This window comes from Fusarium keratoplasticum, chromosome 10, assembly GCF_025433545.1.
Source record: "Fusarium keratoplasticum isolate Fu6.1 chromosome 10, whole genome shotgun sequence".
Lineage (NCBI taxonomy): Eukaryota > Fungi > Ascomycota > Sordariomycetes > Hypocreales > Nectriaceae > Fusarium > Fusarium keratoplasticum.
In genome coordinates this window covers 873,359-889,108 of record NC_070538.1, presented here as the reverse complement: position 1 = coordinate 889,108, position 15,750 = coordinate 873,359, and the positions used below count along the sequence as shown (strand labels likewise).

Here is a 15,750-nt window from a genome sequence, read left to right as displayed (position 1 = left end):
TGGCTACCAAACTCTCCATCCACAAAGTCGACAGCTTGAACCTGCTGCACTACAGTGTCGCTCCAGTTAACAAATTCCAAGTGTACAGGATCCTCCAGCGCGTAGTAGTCCCGCTCCTCAACGGTATCAAACGTGACAACAAAGACATGGGTAAGCCCGTTCTAACCCGTCAGTGCCGGCTACTGGCAGGACGTAATTAGTTTTGGGGCTTGGCTTACTTGTAGTCCCTGGACCGAATTGTCCCGGCCTCCAGCACAAGTTGTCAAATATGGCTTCCCCGTGGAGGGATGGAGGCACGTTTCTTTGAGCGCTAACATTCTGGAGATGAGTTCCTGTGGAAATGAACGATAAGCCAAAATTTGAGTAGAAGGTAGGCCTAGAGATCCGGGAAGCATACAGCGACCGAGTCCGGCTTGGTGCCTTGTTTGAATTGGAATGATACGATGTGAGTAACCGTCATCGTTGCTGCGTTTGTATCGTGGGGTGTGCGGTCCTCGGAAGCTTTGTCTCTTGCTTAGTATGGGGAGACAGGCTGGGCTCTTATCGAATCTATTCTCTTTATCCATTTCCGTTTCCCTCTCGCCGCTCTCGGGTTGCAGGCCGATGATGGCCGGCAGGCCTGACGGCCGAAGTAAAGAGCGTATGCGGCAGTCAGCTAGTTGGCCGGCTGGGAGGCTGCGTTTTCGGGTATGGAGAGCACCGCATCTTTATTCGCAAAACACTTTGCATATCGGCCGACGGGCACCTTGAGAAGACCGGCTGCGATGAATAGGCCTCCATCATCTTTATCACTCTGAACTGCACCTCCCTGCACATTTCCCTAATAGGAACATCTTAGGCACGTACCACAAGATGCCCCCTCCCCGAGGAAATTGGAATCCTCTCGAGGGGCCAGGTGCGCCCACCAAATTCTCAGAGTTCAGGAATACACCACTAATCCAAATACAGGTGACTACGACGTTACTCCAACCGTCCATAACGATACCTATCGAGCCATCGATCCAGTGCAATTTAATCTTGGCGGGAGGGCCGTCTTGGTTGTAGGGGCATCCAGGGGCATAGGACGGGCCATGAGCGTGTCCTTTGCCAAGTCAGGTGCAAGAAAGATTGCCATAGCAGCAAGGTCGATGCCCTCCGAAACATGTCGAGAGATGTTGGCTGCCACTGCTGATCTTCCGATTGCTAAGCCCTCCATCCTGCCTATTCAAATGGAGGTGACTGACCAAGCGAGCATCGCCAGCGCCGTCGATGTGGTGCGGGCTGAGTTTGGCCATCTGGATATCATGATCATCAACGCTGGGGTGTTGACCAAGGGTAGGATAATTGACAGTAGCCCTGAAGATTGGGCGAGGAACTGGACCGTCAATGTCATGGGGCCCTACCTGCTGGCGAGGGCCTTCTTGTCACTGATGCTCGCGGGGGGCGAGAAGACTATTGTAACTGTCAGCAGTGTTGGAGCCCACATAGTGCTACCCGGCTTTAGCGGGTACGAGATGTCCAAGTTGGGCGTCCTCCGCCTCACAGAGTTCCTCGCGGCCGAGCATGGCGATGACGGACTCGTAGCCTACTCGATCCACCCCGGCAACGTCCCGACCGACATGGTTGGAGGACCAGAAGGAGTTGATCCCAAAATAGAACATGGTGAGTTGAGTATGCATTGCGGTTCTACCCAGACATGAGCGTTGACGTGGAGAACGCTGTGTTAGTTTTCGTCGAGACCCCTCAACTGAGTGCTGACTCGGTTGTCTTTCTGACATCTGAGAGGCGCCCCTGGCTCAATGGGCGATATATCAACGTGACTTGGGATCTGCCAGAGCTACTAGAGAGGAAAGACGACATTGTAGGGGGCGATAAGCTGAAAGTGCGCCTTGTTTTTTAGTATGGTGCCAGGACTCAGTAGTTACACGAATTTGGTGGACATTTACTGCCATTCTCCAACTGATTAATTCCTTACTATTCTTGAAATACAGCCAGGAAGCTAGATGCAGATATCTTTTATTCTTGCAACGCAGTAGCATCACAGATGATCTCTCGTCTTTCTTTGAAGTACGCAGCCTGAGTTCAGCGCGAGCCTGCGCATTATGAAACTAGATCCCAACGGCAAACTTCCCCAAGTACTTGTCTGCCACATTTAGCTTGATTTCCTTCATATTAATGGACTGACATACATCCTACCGTCCATCTCTGTGCAAACATGCGTAGTGTTGGGGCAAGCTGAGCAATCTCGTCGGAGGCAGGGGCGCTTCCCGTATCGTTTACTAGTGCGGATACACAGTGAAACACGCAAAAAATACTAACCAAGGACAGTCGATTCACATCAGCGCCCTTGTTACTTTCAAGGGATTCTCTGCATGTGTCCCAGAGCATGCGACGGCAGGCCTGCAGAGCTAGGTCCGCTTTGGAACCAGGTTGAGTCTTTAGTTCTCTCACGCGCTCTCGGCGGATGATGAAAAGGCAGCTACATAAGGATCAGTGTTAATAGGCTTATATCTAAATTGAGATCAGTGCATCTTACCAGAGTGCCATAGTCGTAGGGTCGCAGTATGATCCAGAGTAACTGTCATTGTGGGAGAGCAGATAATCCAGCATGCTTTCAAGGTCACTGTCAATTGAATCATAGTCGTCTTTGGTCCCGATTCCCAACTTAGAGCCTTGTAGATACTCTATGGCTCGTCCAGCGAGCAACACCACCTGTCCCATTGAGCGGACTCTCTGGGAGATTGGGTCAAGTGGCAAAGACTCCATGATGGGAGAGTTGAGATACGCACGGGCTCGAGTACTCAAGGTGCTGGATGCCGGGCAAAGTGGGGGCAAGGTGTCGTGGATAGTTGAAAGAACGATTAATCTACTTGGTTAACGAAGTACCTGAATCGCATTTAAGGGTGCAATTCGCCTACCGATCAAGTATCATCAAACACACTTCCAAGTGTATTTGTCCCTCCGAGTCCTCTGCATCAGCATCAAGCAGACTTGTCATGGCCACTGTCGAGCTCAGAGTCAAATATGCTTGTCTTATCATCCCATGACCGCACTCGTAGAGTGTCATGAGAGATTTTGCTTCAACAAGAGGAACTCCGATGTCGTTTCGGGATTGCAAGGCCGCGCAAAGACACTGAAGAGTCATGTACAATCTTTTCTGACTCAAGTGCTCGATATGACCGCACGGAGTAGTGATGACGAGTAACATAGCTAGAGATAGCAAGGTCGTTGATGTCTCTGTGCTAGGCGTCGATGGGTTGTTGATATGGAGTCGTAATTGATCAAGGTTGACGATAGGGAACCAGTTATGAATTGAACGTGTGTAGTCTTCGACAAGACTAGGAAGCGTGAGATTGACTTTAGAGAGGATATTGCTCAACTTTTCAAGAGGCTTGTTTCCAATGCTCCAGTGTCGATCAACAGGATCGTTCATGGCGAGCTTCATGAGTTCGCTCTGCCCCAAAAGTGTCAAGTCCCAGCCACAAGTCCCAAACTCAACAAGGGATCCCATTAACTCCACGCAGGAATGACCGTTTGGAGTCGCGGAGTAGTCACATCGTACCAGCTTCCTATCTCTTTGTCAACAAGCGAAGTACATAGAGATGGTAGAGCTTACAGGGTACATCGAGAGCATCCTGGTAACAACCGGTCGCACCGCTGTTTGCGGACGCGACATCGGGTGCAAGTACGGGATGCTTTCTCGACGAGTTGAACAGGAGCCGTCATTGCGGAATTTCGGATATTGAAAGAGCATGTTTCATGCATCGGCCGATGCAGATGGGAGCATACGTTGATGAAGTAGGGTGCATGGAGTTGATGCTGACAAACTCGTGGCGTCTGGGTTCATCCTGTAGCCAATGACATGAATGCCTAACAAGACAGGGGAGCGGCCGATGCATGAATAGCGCCGATTTGACCATTATCATGATCCACCAACAAGGAAACCTATCTCGACGACAAGAGGGGGAGTCGGTGCAACATGTCAAAGTATGTTAGCCTCTGGCGTATAAATACGAGCTCTCATACCCCATATATCAAGTCTCAAAACGAGTTCAATTTCACCATCATCTGAGAATCAATTACCAACCTACCCTATAGACTTAAACACATCAACCAGCGTTGTCATGTCACCCCTCAAGAACGTCGCTATCCTTGGTGTAAGCCTTCTGACCTGATATACAAGATCTTTTGTTGACACGAAAATCAGGGAACTGGATCTCTGGGAGAGGTTCTTATCCCCGCCCTGCTCAACGCTGACTTCAACGTCACCTGCATTACCCGTCCTGGCAGCTCAGCTGTTCTCCCAGCCAGTATTACCAAAAAGATAGCCGACTACGCTGACAGCGAGGCTCTTACCGATGCTCTCAAAAACCAGGATGTTCTCGTTGAGGCCTTCAATCCTGCAGCCGCCATTCATCAGGAGCTGATTGTCCGCTCAGCTCTAAAAGCCGGCATCAAACACATCATCACTCCTGACTTTAGTGGTGACACTTTCCACCCTCATATTGGAGAGCTCCTCATCTTTGAACCCAAGCTGCGTGCCAAGCGCGAGTTTGAAAAGATCATTGCTGAGTCTGAGGGTCGACTATCTTGGACGTCTATTATTGTCGGGCCATGGTTTGACTGGACTATTGAAACTGGCATCTTTTGGATCAACAAGGAGCAGAAGAAGATTTTCCGCTATGGGTCTGGCGATCAAAAGTGCAGTATGAGCAGACGGGCACTGAATGGCGAGGCTCTGGTTGCAATCTTGCAAAACCCGGACAAGTACCAGAACCGACCTGCGTACTTTGCAAGCCACACTGTCTCAACCAACGAACTCATCAATATCATCAAGGTCTTGGATCTTGAAGGGTGGTCGGTCACAGATTTACCGATTGGGGGACTCTACCAAGAGGCGCTCAAGCTCTGGGAGGAGGACACGGCGAACGGGGTTGAGAATAGGCTCGGCTCCAGGGCATATCCGATGCTTTCGACTGTGGCGGTTCTGGATGAAAACAACCGCTACGGGTCCAACTTTAGTGACAAGGTTGAGCCTGGTTGGGATGAGGGCGAAGATGCTTTGAAGGAGTCACTCAAGAGGTTGCTTACATAGGGTTGGCCTCTAGGATTGTGGATATTCTAGATGGGTGAAATCGGGTGGTGAGATGTTGATACCTACTGAGTTTACCCGTGCAGACCCTCAATGTCATTTACGTCTTGTTTGGGAATCCAACGTAAGCTAAATCCCGAGATAACATGGCCTCGGAGAATGGTTTTGATTCGGAACCGCCGATTTGTTGATGAACGAGGATGTGTGAATATTGGTGATATTAGCCGACGAATCGCAAGTTCGGGGCACTGGCTGTGCCAGAAATAGGGAATTGGCAGCCAAGTAGTCCAAGGATAGCTGCATCTGTGGACATGGCCTCCTTCTAATTCAAGGGAACTTTCGGGTAGAGACCAATGTTTACGGATAAGTTCGATCTGGTAGAGAGGTTTGACATCTTGGCTGATAACGAAGGCCTTTCCCCTTTTGGACAAACTGCGCGATCCTTGTTCCTTGTCGATCGACCCGCTGTGTGCTCGAAGCGTGTCGATTTGCTGAGACATCTCTACTCCACAATGTCTGGAGAATGCCAGGTACAAGGATCTCGGCTGACGCCGAGGAAACCCACACGTCATCCTGCCAACAGCGAATTTGATGATTCGAGGTTACAGAGCTGAGATCGACAGGTTACAATTCAGCTTCATCAGTGTTAGGTTGTTCATGACTGGGGTGGCAGTTTTGTCACAGCACCCAATGGCATGTACTGCCTTGGATGCATGCCCAAGATCAGACTTGAGAACGTCTCGAGTTGTAGATTGCCTAATAGAGTGGATCTCAAAGGCAATGTTGGTCAGGCCGTGAAGTTGGTCAACCGCAACATCACAATAAACTAGACAGACTGATCTTAGCCAACAGAATTCTTCATGCGGGTCACCCAGCAGTACCAAAAGCACTTGGCGTACGGCGAGGTGAGGTGATTTTGAGAGGCGCAAATAACATCATGTTGAAACAAGAACCACCTACCGTCAGCTGAATGGGGACGTCGAGGGGCCAATGCGAGTCAATCCTCCACAAACATCAGCCCTATGACAGGGATCGCAGATTCCTTCCAAGGAAAGCGTCAATTTTCGTATGAGAGCTCTGTCAGATGCCAAGACTTGTAGGCTGAGCAGATGCGGATCCAGGTCATGGGCATTCGAGAGACATGACTACTGCGCCCCATAGGAGAATAAACAACACCCGAATTTATGTATATAACTCGCACCAGTACCGCCCAATATTTGAGCTTCAATCTTTTTAATCTCATCGAGACGACCTACAAGCACCATGACACGCCTCTCCCACTGGCTTCTTGCATCCATCTGCCTCCTCGGGCTATCCCAGGCAAAGCCCGTTGACAGCCGTCTCAACACCCGAGCAGACACGATCAAATGGAAGAATTGTGTCCTCAGAAAGAACCAGACTCTTCCCAGACAATGTGCCAAGCTCAAGGTACCCCTCGACTACACCGACCCAGATAACAAGAAGGGAGTCGCCCTCGACCTCACAAAGATCGAGGCGCTCAAGAAACCTTCGAAAGGCTCCATCCTCATCAACTTTGGAGGTCCTGGAGAACCTGCACGTGCCAGTCTCACGTCGAACTCGGCGGCCTTGATATTGCTGGGCCTTGACGGGAGGTGAATACGACCTCATCGGCTTTGATCCGCGGTAAGATTAGATGCTGAGATATGGAAAACTACGGCGACTGACTGAAAATCGACATAAAGTGGAACTGGAGATACGCTCACCTTCTCATGCTTTGCCACAGACTTGGAGAGGATACAGTTCGGAAATGGCCCGTCCAAACCCGTCGCTGGCGCGTTTCCTCTCGCAAGAGGCCAAAACTGGGCCTCGAGTGAGATCTTTGCCGAGACATGCGCCCTCAAACAGAACAAGACTGGTCAATTCCTCGGTACATCTTTCGTCGCTCGGGATATGATGCAGATCGTTGATGCTTTGGACGAGGACGGCATGCTGCGCTACTGGGGTATGTGCTCAGCTTCAAACTCTTGACAGTGTGCTAAATGCCTATAGGAATGTCTTATGGCACCTATCTTGGCGCCGTGGCAGCCAACATGTTTCCTGACAAGATTGATAAGATGATGCTTGACGCTGTTGTCAATCCCTTTGACTGGCGCATCAACCAGTAAGAACATTTTCTACCACACAAGAACTTTGACTGACTATGTGACGCAGTGACTTTGAGTCTCTTGTAGATACAGATGCGACCTTTAGCAGATTCTGTCAAGAATGTGTCGAAGCACGGGACATCTGCCCTCTCGCCGGCAAACTCAACGCCCAAGACCTCGAGAAGAAGCTATACAAGTTCTTTGACGATCTTCGGCTCGAGCCCATCGTGTTCCAGGGCACAATAATCGACTATAGGTGGATCAAGGCGTTGCTGTATGCTAACCTCAAAATGCCCGAGACATGGCAGATAATGTCGAGGCTTCTTGATGCCATGATGAAGCGAGACCCGGAGCTGCTTGAGGCGGCGCTAACTGCAATGTCGGAAGGGCGCGGCGGTGGCGGTAGCGGCATTACCAAGGAGTCTCTTTGGGGTATTCGCTGCAGCGATATGACCGGGCAGACTGATGATATTCACGACATCATCCCTATACTGAACAAACGGTGGGATACAAGCAGATTCGCCGCCGACACTCTTGAAGACGCCGTCATGCGATGCTCGAGGTGGAAACTCCCAGCCAAGGAACGATACGAGGGCGACTTCAAGGCCAAGACGAAGAACCCGGTGCTCGTTATCGGACAGACTGCTGACCCCATTACTCCCCTGGCGTCAGCGCGCAACCTCACCGGGGCCCTTGAGGGCAGCGTGCTTCTCGAGTTTGACATCCCCGGCGTAAGTGACCCCTTGACCGCCCGTGGGTGAAAATCTAACAATTTCGGCAGCATTCAATTCTCCGCCGAAGCTCTGAGTGTGTTATCAAGGCTACCGCAGCTTACTGGAGCGAGGGCAAGCTTCCCAAGAATAACACGGTCTGCAAGTCCGAGGTTGAGCCTTTTTCGACCGACTCAGGCTGGCCTGAGATGATCAAGAAGCTTGGCATGGGCCCCAAAGAATAGAGATACGGCTGTGTAGAAAAGGACTGTCAACCCAGATCTGGGCTGTGGGAGGATTGGTGAATTCTGTTTTGTTGATTCAATATGGGTTAAACTGTCTTTACCACATACGTCCAAGGCGATAGATATACGCAAGCCTGCATACCTACTACCTACTTTGACTCGACCATTAATAGTGTCATGTTTGAAGCATACCGAAGACGCCGTAAAAAGGCTGAAAATTGAGTCCATTCACCCGAAATCTCTCATTAAAGCCCTCATTACTCACCCTTGTCACCGCTGCCAAGCCCGGTCCGAGGTGAGTCACCTGAGGCCGCAAATTGCTATACGGGCAATACGCATCCCACGGGATTGATGCTATACCCATTTAAGATGAAACGCGCCCTTTGACAGATGCAGTGGATTTGAATGCGGTAAGCTGGTCAATAGGTTGCTGCGGCCTTCGGCGACTGTCACCGACGCCGAGTCAACGTGACTCAGGTACGGGGAACGCATCTTCAACATCGGCGTTCATACATTATAAATCATTTTAGTGAAGACTCATTAGCTTCATGTTAAAAATGAGCTCTTGGCTCAATTCGGATGTCTCGGCATCAATCACAGATCCTCAGCCCTGCCCTCATCACAATGTCTCCCTGGAGCCCTCGGCGGCTGCTCTCAACACGGCAGCCGAACCAAACCCCGAGTCGGCGAACCAATTTGAAGATCGAACTCGAAACTCCTACGGCTATTCTCCACGGATATTTCAACAGTACCAGCGACGCCTACGTCTCGGGGCGACTGTTATTCAACGCGGAAGAAACCATACAAGTTGAAAGCCTCGATGTTACACTACAACTTCATGTGCGGTACAAACGTCCTTGGAAAAAGAATTGTGCCAACTGCACCCAGGACTTGATCCAAATATCCCAACAGAGTATTATATCCACCTTGACACCACTACCTAAAGGGCAACATGACTTCAGCATGTCCTTTATTATCCCAAGCCACCTTCCCATCTCCATGGATACGCCCCTTTCGACAGTAGAATACGAAGTATACGCCAAGGCTCTTTTTACGGAACAAGAACCCATCATCACAAAAAAGATCTTCAAGGTTGAGCGGATACTTGAAGCCGAATCTAACAAACAATTTCATACCTACAACTTCAACTCCACCAACATCATAGCCACATTATGCCTCAACAGCGTCATTCGTCCTGCTGGAACCAATTCGGTCTCAATTCGAATCGATAACATCACCTCAAGTCTAGCCATCGGACTTGAGGTGTGGAAACTTCACAAGGTTACTTGGAAACTTGAAGAGTCTGTTTCCGTCGCCCTCCCCAACTGCCCTCGTCATCCAACAACCCCAGCGACTAGTCAGGGAACCAGTAACGACCCAACCCAACAGTCAGAGACCCGACTTCTTGGAAAAAGGAGTCTTCGCCATGGGTGGGAAGAACACACAAACGAATCCCAACCCCACATTACCTTCAGCTTCGACTACAGTCTCAACCGAGCTGGCCCCGAGACTATCTATGCATGTGAGGAGAGCGCCGGTCCACAGGTGACACACGCTCTTCTCGTCGAGCTTCATCTGGAAAAGCACTTTGTGCTACCAGAGTCCCCCTGGATGACGTCGCCCCCGAGGGCTGAAACTACTCTGCGCATGACACGACCTGTTGTTTTGACGGAGCTGGTTGAGCCGAGTGTCCCGCCAGCTTACGGTAACTCGGCCGATAGTCCACCCGAGTATGCCGATGTAAGCTATTGAGAAACAAGCTTCCCTGCCGACAGAGTTGTGGTGGGATTAAAAGAGAAGGGGGAAAAGAATTTGGAGCGAGGATTTTCGATGTGCGAAGCTTTTTAGTCGTAATAACAATCAGCATGCGCGCAGCCACAGCCTGGCGGCCAAGCCGCAATACTTACCCGGACTACTACTTAATTTGACTTTAATTCCACTTTCGAGTTGTTTCGCTACTTACTTGAGTGTCTTCGTTGTGGACATGGAGACGGATAACGACGGCACTGACTGCATTGCTCCAAATGTGTCGTGACAACCCCCACGTAACGATGAAAGTTGGATCATAGGTGGACCGATGCTTATGTAGAAATACTCTTTTGCTTGTTGAAAGACGTAATCGATTCTTGAGTGATGGGTGGGAATTCAGTGTCCAAATGAGGAAGTTGGTCACAGCTGTGATAAACGTTGTATCCAACCTTTGTCTCACGCGACTTTCGCACAACTGATGAGAAGGTAACCATTAATTAAATAATATGTCTGTTACATACATCCATCTACTCCGTCACCGCACGATAAGCCCTCGTACACCAAATCTTCTCATTACATAACGAACAACGCCCTTCTCTTGACACCTGTCGACTAAAATGTGCCCTGCTCGACATAGGGCGCTTCCAATGGGGACTACTCCAACTCTCAACATGTGCCCCTCACCAATGATTCCCCGCATCATGATAATGTCTGAATCGCGTACAAATCGGTGAGGGGCTTATATAGAACGGATTTGGTCCATTATCCCGGCAATCTCCAGCCCTAACTGCTTTACCAACCATTCACCGAGAAAAATGGCGTCCAACGAAGATCCCAAAAAGTCCGGCAACTTTGTGCTGACGGCAGAGGCCTTGAACGAGGCCCTACCCAAGTTTCACTTCAGCACTCAGGCTGTTCATGCCGATGATTTCGTTAGTTCCCATCGGGCCATCGCTCCGGCGATGCACCCAGCCGTGAACTACCGATACGCCCGAGATCCGGATGACTTGGTTGAGATGGAGAATGACGATGTCTGTACCCCAGCCATCACCACCCGTTAACCATGCTGACCGTCGATAGCCTAATGCTCCGTTTGACTCGCACGTCTACTCCCGTTACACGGCGCCCAACTCCAGCCGTTTCGAAATCGTCCTCAAGACACTTTTCGGCACCAGCGTTGTCTCATACTCTTCTGGCCTTTCAGCCTTCCACGCCATGCTAGTCTTGGTGAACCCGAAAAAAGTCTTTCTCACAGAGGGATATCACGGTGTTCACGGAGTAATCGACGTTATATCTAAGCTCAACGGCTTGAAGAAGTTGACCCTCGATGATATTGATCAGATGGGCCCGGGTGACATGCTCCACGTCGAGACACCGCTTAACCCGACCGGCGAGGCTCGCAACCTTGCTTATTATAAGGAGAGAGCTCGTGCAGTGGGAGCTATTCTTACCGTTGACTCGACTTTTGGTCCACCTCCTCTGCAGGATCCCCTCCAATTTGGTGCAGACATGGTGATGCACAGCGGAACCAAGTATATCGGGGGTCACTCAGATATGCTCTGCGGCATCGTTATCGTCCACCCCGATCGTGTCAAGAATGGATGGGAGGAGAAATTACGTGAGGAGCGCCTGGTCTTGGGAAGTGTCATGGGCAGCTTTGAGGGATGGTTGGGTATCCGATCCCTACGTACCCTCCATCTACGTGTGACGCGGCAGGCAAAGACGACCGAAGCCCTCGTCGCATGGCTACATAATGGTATCCAGGATCCAACTTCGGTCATTGGAAGAGCAGTTCTGAAGGTTTCACATGCCTCGATCCAAAAGGACGCCCTGGAGGAGGGCTGGCTGCAGAAGCAGATGCCTGGAGGCTACGGACCCGTGTTCAGCATGTGGCTCAAGAAGAGAGAGTATGCTAAGAGGTTGGCCAGCAAGCTATACATCTTCCAGCACGCCGCAAGCTTGGGAGGAGTTGAGAGCTTGGTCGAGTGGCGTTCCATGAGCGACAAGGGTGAGGATCCCCTTGTCATTCGTGTTAGTATCGGTGTTGAGGACCTTGAGGATATGAAGGCGGACTTTACACAAGCGTTTGAGGCGCTTCTGAAGGAGGACTCATAGATAGACCATGAGTATTGTATCCGTGCTTTGAGACTCAAGATACCGTTCCCCTAGTTAATTGCCTCTGCTGATGCTGTGAGTTACCAAGATGTCCTCGTCTAAAGTCCTGCTAAACAGGGAGGTTCACGACGGCCTAAATACTTGATCATCCACAGTCGTTGAAGCAAAAGGATGCCAAACACAGTCGACGGTCATCTCTATGCTGGGCAATAAAACGCAGCCATCTGTTGTCTCAATATCGAACCGGGACGTCCAAACTCAAAGATCAAACTGCTTATTCTATTCGTCTTTTACTCTATGCTATCCTTGCAAGCACCTTGAGAAGATCACCCAACACGCCCATAGCCGTAACAGGACCACCTGCGCCAGCACCCTGAACAATCAAGGGCAGTTCGCCGTATCGCTTAGTATAGAAGCTGATGATATTGTCACTTCCCTTGAGTGAAGCAATGGGGTGCGACTTGTCAAATGCCTCGAGGCCAACCCTCAGCTGCTTTGTCGCGACGTCGATGGAACCGATGAACCGCACCACCTTGCCGGACTTCTCAGCAGCTTCCTTATGCTGGTTCATCTGTGAGTCAAAGTCGGGGAGTCTTTGAAGAAATTCTTCGCCGCTCTTTGCACTCTCTAGCTCCTTGGGGATGAGGCTCTGGACAGGGAAAGCTGTTGCGGACTCAATGGGAAGACCAGCTAACCGGGCGAGGATGGTGATCTTGCGGGCGACATCGAGGCCATTAAGGTCATCACGAGGATCAGGCTCGGTATACCCCAACTGCTTCGCCTTTTTGACCTCATCTGACCACTTCCCACCAGTTCCCTGAATAGGGGCAAAGTTGTTGAACAGGTATGACATTGTGCCGCTAAACACGCCTTCGATGCGAGTAATCTCGTCACCAGTCGCGATAAGTTCCTTCAATGTCGAGATTATTGGCAAAGCAGCGCCAACCGAGCACTCGTGGTACACCATGGAACCAACAGTGCCCTCAGCAGTAAAGATGTCTTGCCACAACTTCCAGCTTCCAGAGAAAGCCTTCTTGTTGGGAGTAACGACACTGAAACCCTTGGTAAGGAACGAAGGATACGCCTCGGCGACTGCCTGGCTGCTGGTGTTGTCGACGACAATGACCTTTCCAGGTGCACCAGTCAGATACTCGATGGTTTGGGGGATTGTAGGTAGTGGTCCACCCTTTTCTTCGAGCGTCGGAACAGCAGAGTCAATGTCGATAGATGCATAATCGGCGTGGTAGAGGGCCTTGTCGATGATGGCGACGTAGACGAGTCTCAGACTGTGCGAGGTCTTGTTCTTGGCCACCCAGGCGAGTTGCTGGAGGAAGACGGATCCAACGCCGCCAGCGCCTATTTCAAGTGTTGGTGTCTGACTCTAGGAAATAGTAGCCCTTAACGGCATCTACTCACCGATCACAGCAATGGAAACCTCTGGGGTGGACGCTATCATGTTGGGAGGCTGAGGGGGGATGACTGAAGTCTCCTTGTGATAGGCCGTGAGTCTCGAACTCAGCTACAGATCCAGAATGACAGGACGTCCTTTATCTCTTAAGCAAAGAATTCCATCTTCTTGGAATCTCCGGATCTCGAATCGGGTGCCAACGGTCTCGGAACGGATTCGGCTTGTCAGTGCGACGCGCCGTCCTCGTGAGCAGCGTAACGTAACCAGATCATGATTAAATTGAAGCTTTTCATTTAAAAGACGATAGTAAAGATCGTCTTACCAGAGTTTCCCTTCGTAAGCTCTCCGGCTACGGACGGAGTGGATGCTGAAACGGTTCACGAGTTCGTTGACATAATCAGATGCTGACGAGACACTATCCGCGGCAACAACAATTACGTTGCGCTCAACGGGCCAAACCTCCGCGGAAAGATTTGTCAAATTTCGAGATTTAACACCAAGCTCAGTATTGGACGTTTGGAGGTCGGTAAACATCAACATGGTCGAGCCGGAACAAGTGGCATATAAGTCTCTGCTTCTTACCCTCATCATGACGGTTGACGGACAAGAATCACAGACTCTTCAGCAAACTCACCCACACAACAAGGCACAATGTCTCTCCCCTTCACGGTACTTTACCCCCCTCCTCATTCATGGGGTATACCCCTCACTAACTTGGTCCAAGTTAAATGACCCCTCACTCCTCCATGAGGCTTCGCTGCTCAAGGGCAAATGGGTGCAAGCCCAGGCCGGCAAGCGCTTTAATGTCGAGGGTGAGTTCCCTGACATTTAACTTGACATATTGACATCTTCTAATATGTGTAGATCCCGGCTCTGGCAAGATCTGGGCCACCTCGCCTACCAACCAAGTCGAAGACGTCGACCAATACATCGAGTCCTCTCAGACCGCCTTCAAGAGCTTCCGCTACACCAACCCTCGCGAACGAGCCAAGATCCTCCTCAAGTGGCACGAGCTCATCACCAACGCCCGCGAGGACATTGCCAAGATAGTCGTCTACGAGACGGGAAAGCCCATGGCCGAGGCTGTAGGTGAAGTCGATTACGCACTTGGTTTCGCTTGGTGGTTTGCAGGCGAAGCTGAGCGTGTCCGCGGTACAATTGCGCTGCCGTCTGTTTCTAACCGTCGAACCTTTGTTATTAAGCAACCCATTGGTGTGAGCGTCGCTCTTGTGCCTTGGAACTTTCCTGTTGCTATGATTATCCGCAAGGTTGCCGCGGCTCTAGCTGCCGGTTGCACTATGGTTGTCAAGCCTTCTCCCGAGAGTCCCTTCAGCGTTATGGCCCTCGCCGATCTGGCCCTCCGAGCTGGACTGCCCGCCGGTGTGCTTAACGTCATCTCGACCGACAACACCAACACACCATCAGTCAGCGAGAGACTCTGCAAGCACCCCTTGGTCCGAAAGGTCACCTTCACAGGAAGCACCAACGTTGGAAGCATTGTCGCCAAGCATTGCGCCGAGGGCCTGAAGAAGGTCACCATGGAACTTGGTGGCAACTGTCCGTTCCTCATCTTTGACGACGGTGACCTAGACCAAGCTGTTGCCGCACTTATGATCCTCAAGTGGCGCACAGCTGGCCAGGCTTGCACGCACGCCAACCGAGTTTACGTGCAAAGCGGCGTGTACGACAAGTTTACCCAAAAGATGTTGGAGGCCACGAAAAAGCTCAAAGTGGGCCATGGCGCCGAGACAGGGACGACCATGGGTCCCCTGACAACAGGCCGACAAGTTGAAAAGGTCGAGAAGCATGTATCCGATGCCGTTAGCAAGGGAGGCAAGATCCTATGTGGCGGAAAGAGACCGTCTGGGTTAAAGAATGGCTACTTCTTTGAGCCCACCATCATCTCGGGGATGACGCCTGACATGTTGACTACGCAAGAGGAGATATTTGGTCCTCTACTGGGTATCTACAAGTTCGAGACGGAGGAGGAAGCTGTGGAGTTGGCCAACAACACATCTATGGGCCTAGCTTCGTACTTTTACACCAAGGATGTCAGTCGTACATGGAGGCTTCTCGAGAGCCTTGAGGCTGGTATGATTGGAATGAATACCGGTAAGCATCTCGTCATGCGACTGAAAGAGATATTAGGACTGACAGATTTCAAGGAAATGCATCATGCGCCGAGTCTCCTTTCGGCGGTATCAAGTCTTCGGGCTATGGCAAGGAGGCCGGGAAGGATGTTGCCATTGAAGAGTATCTCATCTCCAAGACGGGGACGCTCACAGTCGATGGTGCTCCCACACCTTGACCAAGCATGAGGAAGCGTGGGGGTCGATAAAAGAGTAGA

The 15,750-nt window shown here is 50.9% G+C and overlaps 8 protein-coding genes across 8 annotated transcripts; 6 read left to right on the top strand and 2 right to left on the bottom strand.

Moving 5' to 3' along the window:
• Positions 1-852: 852 nt before the first annotated feature.
• On the top strand, positions 853-1,679 carry NCS57_01214800 (uncharacterized protein; the record flags this gene model as incomplete). The annotated part of the gene is made up of 2 exons (XM_053061827.1): positions 853-895; positions 949-1,679. 2 exons carry the CDS (start codon positions 853-855, stop codon positions 1,677-1,679), a joined length of 774 nt encoding a protein of 257 aa, XP_052908355.1.
• A 408-nt stretch (positions 1,680-2,087) lies between these two features.
• Positions 2,088-3,705, bottom strand: NCS57_01214700 (Zn(2)-C6 fungal-type domain-containing protein; the record flags this gene model as incomplete). The annotated part of the gene is made up of 5 exons (XM_053061826.1): positions 2,088-2,122; positions 2,169-2,458; positions 2,516-2,845; positions 2,898-3,548; positions 3,596-3,705. The coding sequence occupies 5 exons, from the start codon at positions 3,703-3,705 to the stop codon at positions 2,088-2,090; spliced, it is 1,416 nt and encodes a 471-aa protein (XP_052908354.1).
• A 398-nt stretch (positions 3,706-4,103) lies between these two features.
• Positions 4,104-5,074, top strand: NCS57_01214600 (NAD(P)-bd-dom domain-containing protein; the record flags this gene model as incomplete). The annotated part of the gene is made up of 2 exons (XM_053061825.1): positions 4,104-4,136; positions 4,187-5,074. 2 exons carry the CDS (start codon positions 4,104-4,106, stop codon positions 5,072-5,074), a joined length of 921 nt encoding a protein of 306 aa, XP_052908353.1.
• A 1,260-nt stretch (positions 5,075-6,334) lies between these two features.
• On the top strand, positions 6,335-8,131 carry NCS57_01214500 (uncharacterized protein; the record flags this gene model as incomplete). Its single annotated transcript, XM_053061824.1, has 5 exons — positions 6,335-6,684; positions 6,775-7,034; positions 7,082-7,193; positions 7,244-7,907; positions 7,958-8,131. 5 exons carry the CDS (start codon positions 6,335-6,337, stop codon positions 8,129-8,131), a joined length of 1,560 nt encoding a protein of 519 aa, XP_052908352.1.
• Positions 8,132-8,755: 624 nt separating this feature from the next.
• NCS57_01214400 (LDB19 domain-containing protein) lies at positions 8,756-9,883 on the top strand (the record flags this gene model as incomplete). Its single annotated transcript, XM_053061823.1, has 1 exon — positions 8,756-9,883. One exon carries the CDS (start codon positions 8,756-8,758, stop codon positions 9,881-9,883), a length of 1,128 nt encoding a protein of 375 aa, XP_052908351.1.
• An 812-nt stretch (positions 9,884-10,695) lies between these two features.
• On the top strand, positions 10,696-11,995 carry NCS57_01214300 (uncharacterized protein; the record flags this gene model as incomplete). Its single annotated transcript, XM_053061822.1, has 2 exons — positions 10,696-10,911; positions 10,961-11,995. The coding sequence occupies 2 exons, from the start codon at positions 10,696-10,698 to the stop codon at positions 11,993-11,995; spliced, it is 1,251 nt and encodes a 416-aa protein (XP_052908350.1).
• A 295-nt stretch (positions 11,996-12,290) lies between these two features.
• NCS57_01214200 (Homoserine dehydrogenase) lies at positions 12,291-13,451 on the bottom strand (the record flags this gene model as incomplete). The annotated part of the gene is made up of 2 exons (XM_053061821.1): positions 12,291-13,351; positions 13,412-13,451. 2 exons carry the CDS (start codon positions 13,449-13,451, stop codon positions 12,291-12,293), a joined length of 1,101 nt encoding a protein of 366 aa, XP_052908349.1.
• Positions 13,452-14,054: 603 nt separating this feature from the next.
• Positions 14,055-15,711, top strand: NCS57_01214100 (uncharacterized protein; the record flags this gene model as incomplete). Its single annotated transcript, XM_053061820.1, has 4 exons — positions 14,055-14,072; positions 14,128-14,215; positions 14,268-15,515; positions 15,569-15,711. 4 exons carry the CDS (start codon positions 14,055-14,057, stop codon positions 15,709-15,711), a joined length of 1,497 nt encoding a protein of 498 aa, XP_052908348.1.
• Positions 15,712-15,750: the final 39 nt, after the last annotated feature.